Source organism: Acartia tonsa, chromosome 6 (genome assembly GCF_053477335.1).
Source record: "Acartia tonsa isolate MP-2025a chromosome 6, ASM5347733v1, whole genome shotgun sequence".
Lineage (NCBI taxonomy): Eukaryota > Metazoa > Arthropoda > Copepoda > Calanoida > Acartiidae > Acartia > Acartia tonsa.
Window position 1 is genome coordinate 4,388,426 of NC_137265.1, and position 12,212 is coordinate 4,400,637.

Here is a 12,212-nt window from a genome sequence, read left to right on the forward strand (position 1 = left end):
GACAAAAAAAGGTTACTACTTTATATATTAGGATATATATACAAATTATTTCTTACTATTATTATTATAAAGTATAGCTTAGTAAAGTAAATCATATGTGCTTAATAATAATAGTTATATTCATCGTATCGTTTTATGGACAGCTTTCCGCGGATATTAAAATGAAAAATTATAAGATTAAAATTAGTTGTGTTAATCTAGAAGGCTTTGTTTACTTGTCGCAGCAGCATATCATAGACAGTTCCGCGGAAAGGAAAATAATAACATGTAGAATAAATTCCTGTTTTATTGGCTCCCCAATCAATCAACACTTAATTCCCAACTTTTTAAACCCAAAGAATTAGAAAGCATGTTTATAAAACTTTGGGTACCAATATATTTTAAATTTAAATTTCCTTCTTTCCCAGATTTTATTATTTCAAGAATTCATTTTCCATTAAATTCACGAAACCTCTCCTTCAACGAATATAGAAATAATAAGGTTTCTAGTTTGCAACCAAGGATCTCGAAAATGGCTAGTAAAATTAAACTATACCTTTTAGAGAAGCCTTATATTAATCCAAGGCTGGTTTTAAGGCTATTTTTTTACCGTTTGCGGGTTTGTGGGGGCAAGGGGGATGTATAGCAAAAATAAATATATTATCAACGACGACATTTTATTGTTTAATATTGAACGCGGTCTTCTTGCGTTGTAAACAAATACAGCCGTTTGGTCGTTTTCAGGAAGAACTTTTTATTATATATTATCGATTTTATACATGATTTTTCATGTAATCTTTATTCTTTTTGAGAAGAGAAATGTCTGTCTGTCTGTATGCAAGAAACGGAATAGACACGATTTTCTTTGCTTCTATTCAAGATAGACAGCTGAAATATTTGGTGAAGATCGAATGAGTGTGTATAATTTACTACGCCCGTCGGTCTGTCATCAAAGCCAATTATATTAAGTTTAATCTCGTTATTTTTGGCCTTTTTTATATCTAAGAATTGTCCTAATGATCTCAAAATTATCATAATTAATGATTCCTGTGTTGAAAGTTATATATTCAACTTTGAAGCTAAATTGTACGTAAAGGAGAACCATATCTGTTTAACGGTGATATTACGTTGCAGACAGACATCTTGTTGCTTTTATATATAAGTATAAGTTACTTTATTTTTTCAGATATAAAAATAATCTAAAGATGTAAAACAAAATATTTGAAGTTTTTTTAACTGCAAAGTTTTAAAGTTTTTACATAGGTAAGATAATTCAAAACAAGGTTGAAAATATCCATAAAAGCGAAGCTCTGAAACGGTATTACAGACGAATATTAACTCATGTAGAGTGTAATAACTGAATATACAAGTTTTGACAAAATTCTACGTAAATTTGTTGCAAAACTTTTAAAATTCAGTATACTGACATTTTTAGGACTTGATTATAGAGATGCTTCGCTTAAAATATTGTACTTTATTGTAATAAGAATCAGTACTTCAAAAATCAGATCAATCAAATGATTATATCTCATGAAAATTGTTGTTAAAAAAGTTAAAAATCAACATGTAAACAATGGACGTACGGAGATTCTGGTAACGATAATAAAGTTGCCACGCTTTCTAAATCGTACCTAACTACTACAGGAATCATCATGCAAAGTTTGAAAACAATAGGACAATTCTAACAGGCCTAAATTAATGCAAAAAGCTATCCGTTAAGTACGGACGGACCGACCTTATTATATGAAAGCTTAATTCGCTTTCAATAATATAATGTTTAGGTACATACTTTATTTTTTTTTATTAAAAGCGAAGCTTTTATATAATTAGGGTCGGCACTTCTGTCCGTAACGGATAGCTTTTTTCGTTAATTAAGAGTTGTACTATTGATTTCAAACTTTGCATGGTGATTCCTGTAGTAGTTAGGTACGATTTAGAAAGCCTAGCAACTCTATAATCATTACCAGAATGTCCGTACGTCCATTTTAAACATGTTGCTTTTTAACAACTAATTTTTATGTGATATAATAATCCGATTGATCTGATTTTTGGTATACTGATTCCTGGGATAACAAAGTACAATTTTATAAGCGACTCTATAATCAAATCCTAAAGTTGTAAGTATGTCATAAACATTATTCTGTATCAAGCAGTTTTTCAACAATTTTACTTTCAATTTTGCTTCGATTCTTATACATTTATATTCTGATTATTCAGTTCTGATATTATACAAGTGTTAATGTCCGTTTGTCCTACCGTTTCAGTGCTTCGCTTTTATGGATGCTGTCATCCTTGTATTCGGAAAAACAGGGATAATACAATGGACAATAAACCTACTTACCCAAACCAACAATTATTATTAAAAGTTTAGGTACCTTTTTAAAAGCGAAGCTTTTCTATAATTAGGGTCGGTCTGTCCGTCCGTAACGGATAGCTCTTTTCGTTAATTTAGGTATGTTAGAATTGTCCTATCGATTCCAATATTGCATGGTGATTCCTGTATGAGTTAGGTACGAGTTAGAAAGCGCAGCGCCTCTATAATCAATACCAGAATGTCCGTACGTCCATTTTAAACATAATGGTTTTTAACGTTTTTAATAGCAATTGATTATGTGTTATAATCATCCGATTGGTTTGATTTTTGGAATAATGATTCATAGAATAACAAAGTACAATGTTATCAGCGAAGCATCTCTATAATCAAGCCCTAAAATGTAAGTTTGTCTATATAAGTTATCCTGTATTTAAAAATTTTTTAAAATTATAATTCTTATTATTCAGATCTGACACTCTACAAGTGTTAATGTTTCAGAGCTTCACTTTTATGGATGTTGTCATCATTGTTTACATTATGATTAGTGTGTTTTATTACTAATGTTTCATCCATATTTTTCTCCAGCCGAAACTGGTTTTAAAATTTTTGATTCATTCTCAAAGTGGCGAGTTGAAAGAGCAAATTTATTTCGAAAATAAGAGGGTAGGTGTTCAGTGCTTAATAGCAACTTTGAGGAAAACTACCCTATAATATCGAATCAAACAAGGATGATAACATCCATAAAAGCAAAAGTCTTATATAAGACTCTAGGACAAACGAACATTAACACTTGTAGAGTGTCAGAACTTAATTAGCATAAAATCAATTTATAAGTATAAAGATAATCTTGGTATTTGGTAGGTAAGTAATTATTATGTAAAATTGTTGCAAAATTGTTTAATAAGAGGATATTTTTAAAGAAAATACTTACATTTTTAGGGTTTGAATTTAGAGATACTTAGAACATTGTAGGTACAGTGTTCTAGGAATCATCATTTAAAATATCATGAATAAGATAATTAGGTATACCATACAAAATAATATTGTCTGTCAAAAAAGTTTTAAATTAGCAATTTTAATAAGGTCGTACAGACTTTCTGATAACGATTTAAGAGTTGCTACGCTTTCTAAATCATACCTATTTTTTTTACAGGAATCCTCATGTAAAGTTTGAAAACGATAGGTTATTTCTAACATCGACGATAAGAGCTATCCATTACAGTCAGACGGACATATCCTTATTTTAGAAAAGATTTGCTTATACAAAAACATTGATTTTGATACTTTTAAAATATTTTCAGGTATTTGGTTGGCGCGCGCTGAGTTGAAAATCCGGTAAAATGTCGACTAACAAAATAAAGGACATAACCTGCACTGTGTGCGGCATGTGTTTCTCACAGAATAAGAACCTGGAGGATCACATGAGAATTCACACCGGCGAGAAACCATTTGTATGTGACGACTGTGGGATGAGATTCTCGCGGTCCTACACTCTCAACCGGCACAAAACCATCCACACAGGCATTAAGTTGTCATGTGAGCTGTGTGGCAAATCATTGGCCAACAGTGATAAATTGAGAATACACATGAAGCGAATTCATTCGGGTAGTCAGGCCTTCTCATGTAAGATATGCAACAAGTTTTTTGCCATCAACAAGGATTTGTGGTCGCACAAAAGGACAGTTTCGCATATGAAAAAAAGAGAGGAGTTGGGACCCTACTATGACAGTGATGAGAAAAGTGAACATGGAGAGGCAAAGGCCAATGAAACTGTCAATAATATGGAAGAAAATAGTGGTCATGATGTTGTTAGAAAACATAAATTTCCTTGTGATATATGTGGCGCAGGTTTTGTGAGGAAAAATAATTTAGATGCACACATGCAGAGCAAACACAATGTGCAATATTTGAGTCAAGTGAAACATGAGTCTGACATTGCAGCAGCGAATCTTCTCAATGACCAAGTTAGTGAAAATGCACTCAATGCAGTTGATAACACCAAATCTTTTCACAGTGGCGGAGATAATCATGATAAAATGGATTTTAGTGAAGACTTTGATACTTCAACAAATAACCAGAATGTGGATTTTTTCACAAATAATGTCGAGGCCATTCTTAGAATCAAAGAAGAAAGCATAGAATTTAATTCCAAAGAGCAAATCAAGAAGCCATTTCCTTGTAATAAATGTGATTCTTCATTTACAAGAAATTACAAGTTGAAACTTCACAAACAAAAAAAACATCCCGAAGATGATTTTGGCGTTAAAGACTCAGATTTGATAAAAAATGAATTTTTCACCACTGATTTTTTGGAGGGTTATGACAATGGGGAAAACATAAAAACTGAAGAAAATGTAAGTGGTAGTAAGAAATTATATTCTTGTGATATGTGCAATGCATCATACACAAGAAAATACAGGCTAAACAATCACAAAAGAAAGTACCATCAAAATGAACTTGATTTCATAGACCCGACAACTGTTATAAAGCATGAGGAACTTGATAGCAACAATGATGATGAAGTATCATTTGCTGGAAGTGATTATGAAGAACTCAATGGTATTAACAATGAAGATTCTTTTGATGGAGAATTAAAATATTTTGATGAAAGCATTACAAATGTTGATGAAAGCATTACAAATGTTGATGGTGTTAGGAATGGGAAAAAGCATCCCTGTGATATGTGTGACTCTTCTTACACGAGAAAAGACAAGTTAAAAATTCATAAATTAAAAAAGCATAGTAGTGATGCAAATCTAGCACTCAATGATTCTCCTAGGATTAAGAAAGAGCTTTGTAGTAGTGAAGAAAAAATCAAAGGTATTAGGAAAGTTACCGGCGAGGCTGTGGCTCAATATTTAGAAAAAGAAAAACAGATTCATTTTTGTGACATTTGCGGCAAAGTTTTCAACACAAGTGCCAACCTGCAGAACCACCAAAGAATCCACACCGGGGAGAAACAATTTTCATGCGAGGTTTGTGGCAAAGAATTTCTCCACAAGTTTTCCTTTACCCGCCACAAGATGTCGCACACAGGGGTGAAACCATTTGCATGTGACATCTGTGAAAAACAATTCACCGCCAGGGATCACTTGATCAAGCACATGAAAAGAATACACGCCGGCGTTGACTCATATAAATATTCATGTGCAGTGTGTAAGAAATATTTTACACATGAAACTTTTTTGGACGCACACAATCAAACTTCTGCACATATTAAAAACATGATGAATGTTGCTGAATTTGAAGGCTCTGCTGAAAATGAGGATTCAAAAGACAATGTTGACGCCAAACCTTTGATGAAACCTACTAAAGATGAAAAATTATTCTCATGTGAAGAATGCGGAGCATCATTTACAAGAAATAACAAACTTAAACTGCACAAACTAAAACACAATGCAGAATTTCTATTCTCATGTGAGTTTTGCAACAAATATTTCTACGACAAGGTACAATGTATCAAGCACATCAAGACACACTCGGAGAATGAATCCTCGAAAGAGAAACATTTCTTTTGCGACGTGTGTGAGAGATATTTCAAGTCAGAATCGCAGCTTATTCTCCATAAAGATTCAGCCGCGCATCAGCTCAAGTGGATCGAGGCTGAAAATAAAGGCAAAGAAGAAAATTTAGGATGTGAATAATAATACCTAGTCATTTATTGCATCGTATTATAGACAGCTTTCCGCAGATATATAAATGAAAAAAAATTAATTTTAAGAACAGTTTTTTTTAGCCTCAAGGGGACGAAGGCATAACAAAACTATTATGATTTTTTTAGTATTCATGGAAAATTGTCTGTAATACAATGGTATAAGTACATAATTTTTCAATATGGCTGAGAACTGGTTCTAATCCTGCGGGAATTAATAGGTTTTGAAGCCATACTTAAAAAATCTTAGTAAGTCAAATCCATAATTTCTCTAGTGGATTGTTTATAACCTCTCTTTCGATTAAAAATATTCGTTGATTGGGCTATGCAAACTAGTAATGTTCAAATTTTTAATAAGGGGGGGGGGGGGGGGGGGTTAATGCAATCATCTCTTAATCAATAAGTAAATGGCACTTAGAATTCGAATTTCGATCTGAAATTTTGCATGAGTAATCCTTGGTAGGTCTATTTTTCCTAAATCGAACAAAAAGTTAGAAAAGTAACGTCTAAAGGCTCAGCCGTTTAGCCGGGTTTTTGGCTATTTTTAGGGCAAATCTATTATAAATTACGTAGTAATCAACTTTCTGAAACATATTTTTGCTTTAAATCAAGTGAAATGATACTAAAAACCATTTTGTAGATTTCTAGTATTAGCAGCTACCGGCTAGAACCGTTAAAAACGTTTTGGAGCGGCATAGAGTATTATGTAGAGATAGATTTCGTGACGGATTTGTTCTGAAGATAGCCAAAAAATGGCTAAACGGCTCAGCCGCCAGCCGTTACTTTTCAAACTTTTTGTTCAATTTAGGGAAAATAGACCAAGGATTACTCATGCAAAATTTCAGATCAAAATCCCAATTCTAAGTGCTATTTGCTCATTGATTACGAGACTGTTGCATTAAAAAAACCTTAATCAATAAATAGGATACTTTTATTTACAATAATTGGGAGTGTACAATTTACTCTCCTTTTTCTTATTCATTAAGAACCCTGATTTGCTCTGTATTTTCTTAATTTAATATGGCATTTATGTATTTTTGTTTATGCTCTCATCCTAGAGACTTGCTTTTAATTAGCGAAGCTACACTATAATTTCAAATGTTCGTCTGTCTGTAAGAACGTGATTTTCTCAGCCACTTTTTAAGATAGACACCTTTGGGGAATAAATATGTTAACATTCTTCATATTTTCAATAATTTTTATTAAGATTTGTCAATTAATTGAGGTGCTTTATCGATTCCTACATTTTTAAGTTTTCATAATTTTCTCGACTCCTATTCAAGATAGACGGCTGAAATTTTCAGGGATTGAATAAGGCTTTATAAGGTTTTATTGAAATTTGCCTATTTTCCTTGGTTTTTGAATAAAAACAACCTGTATGCCCATACAATTCTCCTAACAGAATTTTCCTTCAAACTGTTACAAAATGCAGGGCAAGAAACTAATTTTATCTCTGATTTTCTTGATTTTTTAATAACACAGTGATTTCTTTTTTATTGATTAATTCCTAGCTACCAAGCTATGTTGATGTAAATAAAAGTATTCTGTAATTCTGTATGTATATGTCTTTTCTTTATGAAATACATATCTTTAAAAAAAACAAGATAAACGGCTGATATTTTTAGAGATAAGTTCACAATTTTGATATTCTCACAAAGTTTCATTAAGATTTGCTTATTGGTTGAGGTGCTAAATCGATTCCTAGATTTTCATGTTATAAATCCTACAAGGTTCCGTGATTTATTTAAGTTTATTAATGTTTTTATGAAATTGCTCTACAGTTCATATTTTTTGGGCATCTATCCATAATTTTTGAGCTTCGCTACTTATGGATGTTGTCATCCATGTTATTTATACATGTTAAATTGTGATATGCTAAGCGAAACTACTCTATGACAATATATATTATTTTGTCCGTATGTCTGTCTGCCATTCTTTAACAGACATCAACCTTATTTTTTTTTAAGTATTGTGATTTTCTTTGCATTTTTGCATATTCTTGCATATTGTTTGTTATTGTCTTATCCCCTATTAGATCTATAACAAAATGTAATGGAATTTAAAATGAATTTAAACATATTACTTTTGGACTATTATTATTTTTGAATACAATAAATGTAAATTAGTACCTATTAAATTGAAAATTAATGTAAAAATATATTGTTATATGATTTATTTTGTAATTTTTGTTTGGAAACTACTATATATGTAGGCTGTGTCTGTAGGTCTCTGTCTGTAACACCTACGGTTTATACACGGAAGTGCCTCTAGAGGCCTAATCGTTAGGGGGCTGGGGAGGCGAGACTTACGTGCCTACAATTTTCAAATCAAAATATTTTTTTCTTCTGATATCTGTTCATGACTTTACATAACGTACACATTGAAAATTTAAGTTTAAAAAACAAATTTTTAAAAGCGAAGCTTTTCTATAATTAGAGTCGGTCTGTACGTCCGTCCGTCCGTCACAGAGAGTTAGCTCTTTTCGTTAATTTAAACAGGTTAGAATTGTCCTATCGATTCTAAACTTTGCATGATGATTCCTATAGTAGTTAAGTACAATTAAGAAAGCGTAGTAACTCTATAAACAATACCAGAATGTCCGTACGTCCATTTTAAACATGTCGATTTTTAACTTTTTTGACAACAAATTTTTGTATGTTAAAATTATCCGATTCTTCTGATTTTTTGAAAACTGATTCATATTACAACAAGATACAATGTTATAAGCGAATCATCTCTTCAAACAAGTCCAAAAAATGTAAGTATGTCCTTAAACATAATCATCTATTTATGCAGTTTTGCAACAAATTTTCTTAAAATATTGTTTGTACTGATGCATTAATATTCTGCTAATTCAGTTCTGACAATCTACAAGTGTTAATGTTCGTTTGTCCTTCCATTTCAGAGCTTCGCTTTTATGGATGTTGTCATCCTTGTTAATTTGAATTGTTTATATTATTAATATAAATAATTGTAATAAACAAAGTTAGTAAGTTGTTTCTTGAAGCATATTGAGAACACATGTGTTCTATTTAACTCAGGGATATCGAGGGATAAGACAATGGACGATAAATTCTTATATTAATCCCCAATGATGAAAAATAAAGTTTCCCCTTCTGTAGATTAAAATTATTGGTTAACAGTTTTTAGGCTGACGATAATGTGATTATAGAACTTTGTATACCTGCATAATTTCCAGTCCAATGTCCCCTCCCTTCGATTCCTGATTTAACTTGAGCATATATACATTCTGGTGGTGGGCGTTTACTTCCACATATTATTTATTCATCTGCATACATATATATACTGGTACCCAAAGTTTTTTTTATCAATTTTGATGGCCTAAAAAGTTTGGAGACTTTCATTAGATATCGATTGGCTGGTTCAAACTTGCAGAATGGGTAATTTTTTTTAACATCATTAGGGATACACATCAATTTGTCTTATCCCTTAAGACAGCGTTGCGGAGCCGTTTGATTTTAGTGCGGCTCCGGATTTTGCTCCGGCTCCGACCTAAAATTAAGAAAAACTCATCATATTTTTTTGCCAAGTCTATTTTTTACTTTTGAAGGTTTTTAAGTTAAATTTTTGATAAAAATGGACTTTAAAAACTTAAAGGGGCATTTGTATCCAACGCAACAGAGTTACAAAATTATAATTTTAAAAAAATCTCTTATTTTAGCTAACCCAGAGCCGGAGCCGTTTCTTAACGAAAATAACGGCTCCAGCGCCAGCAAAATATGGCAGCTCCACATCGCTGCCTTGAGATCTCTGAATGTATTTGATGATGTGTTAGTTGCTGTTGTAATAATGTACTAATATACGTATTTGATAATATGATAATGTGCGGTAGTGCAGGTCCACCCCCAAAATAGCACCCAGTTTTAATTTCTCCCCCATTTTACTCCTCCTATACTTTTAATTCCCCACTCCCTTTTTTTAGGTTGATGATTTCTTAGTGCTCTTTCTAAGATCCTATAACATAAACAATAATTTTGGGGGTGTTTTAACAATTTCAGGTTAAATGTTGCATTAAGCAAGGCTATTAATCTAGTATATAGCCTAAACCCTGCAACCAATCGCAGTTTTTGGAAACTGTAGACTTTTTAAGGCTGGTTTAGTCTACATATATGAAAGTTTATTTTAATTTTATTGATTAATTAATTTTCTCATATTCATTCGAATCCGGTTGATAGGAACCGGTTCTCATCGATACGAAAAAACTATGCCTAGCATCGTATTATATCCAGCTTTCTACGAATATAAAAATGTACAATCATAAGATTAAAACCAGCCCGTGCCTTCGGCACCTCGGGGCTAAAAAACTGGTTTTAATCTTATAATTGTACATTCTATATCCGCGGAAAGCTGTTTAAAATGCGATGCGAGAAATAACTATTCTGCTATTTTCAAGTTTTAGTGGTATTCCAGATATTCTTTATATTTCCTTACCCTAAATTGAATAGGGACTGTCATTCAGCGATTTTAATCTATGCTTTTTATTATACTAGCGGCTACGCCCCTAGAGGCCTCTAGTGGCACTTTAAATGTTTTTGTTTGTTAAATTTAATTTTTTATGTACGATACCACCTTATTTGACGTTGAAGTCTCCCCTAAGGGGGGGATTTTTTTGTTTTTTGGGGGGTTAGGGGTGTCCCACCCCTCAAGAAAATATCTTAAAACCACCACAGGACCAGTAGGTATATTCCCTGAAGAGAAGAGCCCATTCGGTTCAGTGGTTACCGAGATCTTAAGCTTCAGACGGACAGACAGACGGACAGACGGACAGACAGACAGACAGACATCGTTCTACTTTGTATTATAGACTAGCGGCTACGCCCCCTAGAATCCTCCAGGGGCACTTAAGGTAGGAGGGGAAAAGTTTACCTCATCCCAATTTAAATTTGAGTTTCAAAAGAGTAAAAAAATATTTTTTAGGGGGGGGGATGGAAAGACACCCTCCCCAAAAATAATTTAAAACCTTGCCAGGAAATTTAAGAAGCTTCACTGTAAAGGAGAACAATATCTGTTTAGCGGTTAGCGAGATCCTTCGGGACAGACAAAAAACGCTTGCTACTTTATATAATAGGATAAAGCAGCAAATGTTTTTAAAAAGCGAAGCTTTTCCCCTCATTTAGGCATGTTAGAATTGTCCATTCGATTTCAATCTTTGCATGGTGATTCCTGTAGTAGTTAGGTACAATTTAGAAAGCGTAGCAACTCTATAATAATTACCAAAATGTCCGTACGTCCAATGTAAACATGTTGATTTTTGTAAAAATTTGTAACAATCAATTTTTATGTGATCTAATTATTCGAATCTCGGCCCAAAACGCATCATAAATAAAGATGTTTAAAATATTCTTACCGTGCTGCTGCACCATTTATAATCAGGAAGGAAGGGAACATTGGACTGGTAATTACACTGGTACCCAAAGTTTTATAAACAGGATCTCTAATTCTTTAGTTTTGAAATTTTTATTTTGAGAATGTATGTTCCTGTCCCTAGCTGCTCAATTGTAACTTTAAAGCATAGCATCCAAAGTTTAAGATTAATAGAGATAATTGTAGAGTAATCATATTTAAATATAATGTCTATGTTTCTGTTTGCTATTTGATACACTAGCGGCTTCGCCCCTTCGTTAAGAGAAATCGACCCTAGAAAAAAATACCCTCCCCCCAAAAAAAATTCTTTTAAAAATTACTATAATTTAAAGGAATTTATGGAAGTTCTATAATTGTTTATTCAATTATTAAGAAGTTTATAACCCCCCCCCCTCCCCCCCCCCTCCTCCTTTTCCATCGTTAATGACACCCTTCTAATATTCCCCATATGTGCAAGAAGACTTTTTTAGAAGAACAGTACATCTCAATTTTTATTTTTTTTCAGAACATAAATCCTAAAGATTATCGATCGTTTGATACTTATGCTCCAAGTGATCTTAACATAAATTTACCTTTTATGTATATTTAATTCTTTGGTGGAAAAGTTAGAACACAAAAGTTTTGTTCAAAACAGATTATCTTTTTTTAAGACAACGAATTAAATACTCATACATGATTTTTCAGTATGGCCTAGATCTGGTTTTAGTCCAGCGGATGTTAATCAGTTTCGAAGCTACAATGGAAAATATTTTTGGATTGGTACAGTCCTTTTATGCATATGTCATTTGAGCGAACGCGAAGTCTCTGGGAGGGGATCGTAAGGGGGATTTTAAGAAAGAAAGGAACTCTATAACCCCTCCCCCTCTCCTTTATTTCTCCGTT

General features: G+C 32.6%; 1 protein-coding gene across 3 annotated transcripts; it reads left to right on the plus strand.

The window, feature by feature from the left end:
• Positions 1-1,163: 1,163 nt before the first annotated feature.
• Positions 1,164-8,120, plus strand: LOC145321613 (uncharacterized). 3 transcript variants are annotated; one of them, XM_080163056.1, is made up of 3 exons: positions 1,164-1,242; positions 3,595-5,961; positions 6,075-8,120. In XM_080163056.1, exon 2 carries the CDS (start codon positions 3,634-3,636, stop codon positions 5,935-5,937), a length of 2,304 nt encoding a protein of 767 aa, XP_080019182.1. In that variant the 5' UTR covers positions 1,164-1,242; positions 3,595-3,633; the 3' UTR covers positions 5,938-5,961; positions 6,075-8,120. The 3 variants fall into 3 exon arrangements, with proteins under 3 accessions (XP_080019182.1, XP_080019183.1, XP_080019181.1); XM_080163057.1 differs by having other exon boundaries at positions 6,112-8,120; XM_080163055.1 differs by having other exon boundaries at positions 3,595-8,120.
• Positions 8,121-12,212: the final 4,092 nt, after the last annotated feature.

Coding starts and splice junctions, on each gene's coding strand:
- LOC145321613 (XM_080163055.1), top strand. CDS start 3,634: ATGTCGACTAACAAAATAAAGGACATAACCTGCACTGTGTGCGGCATG.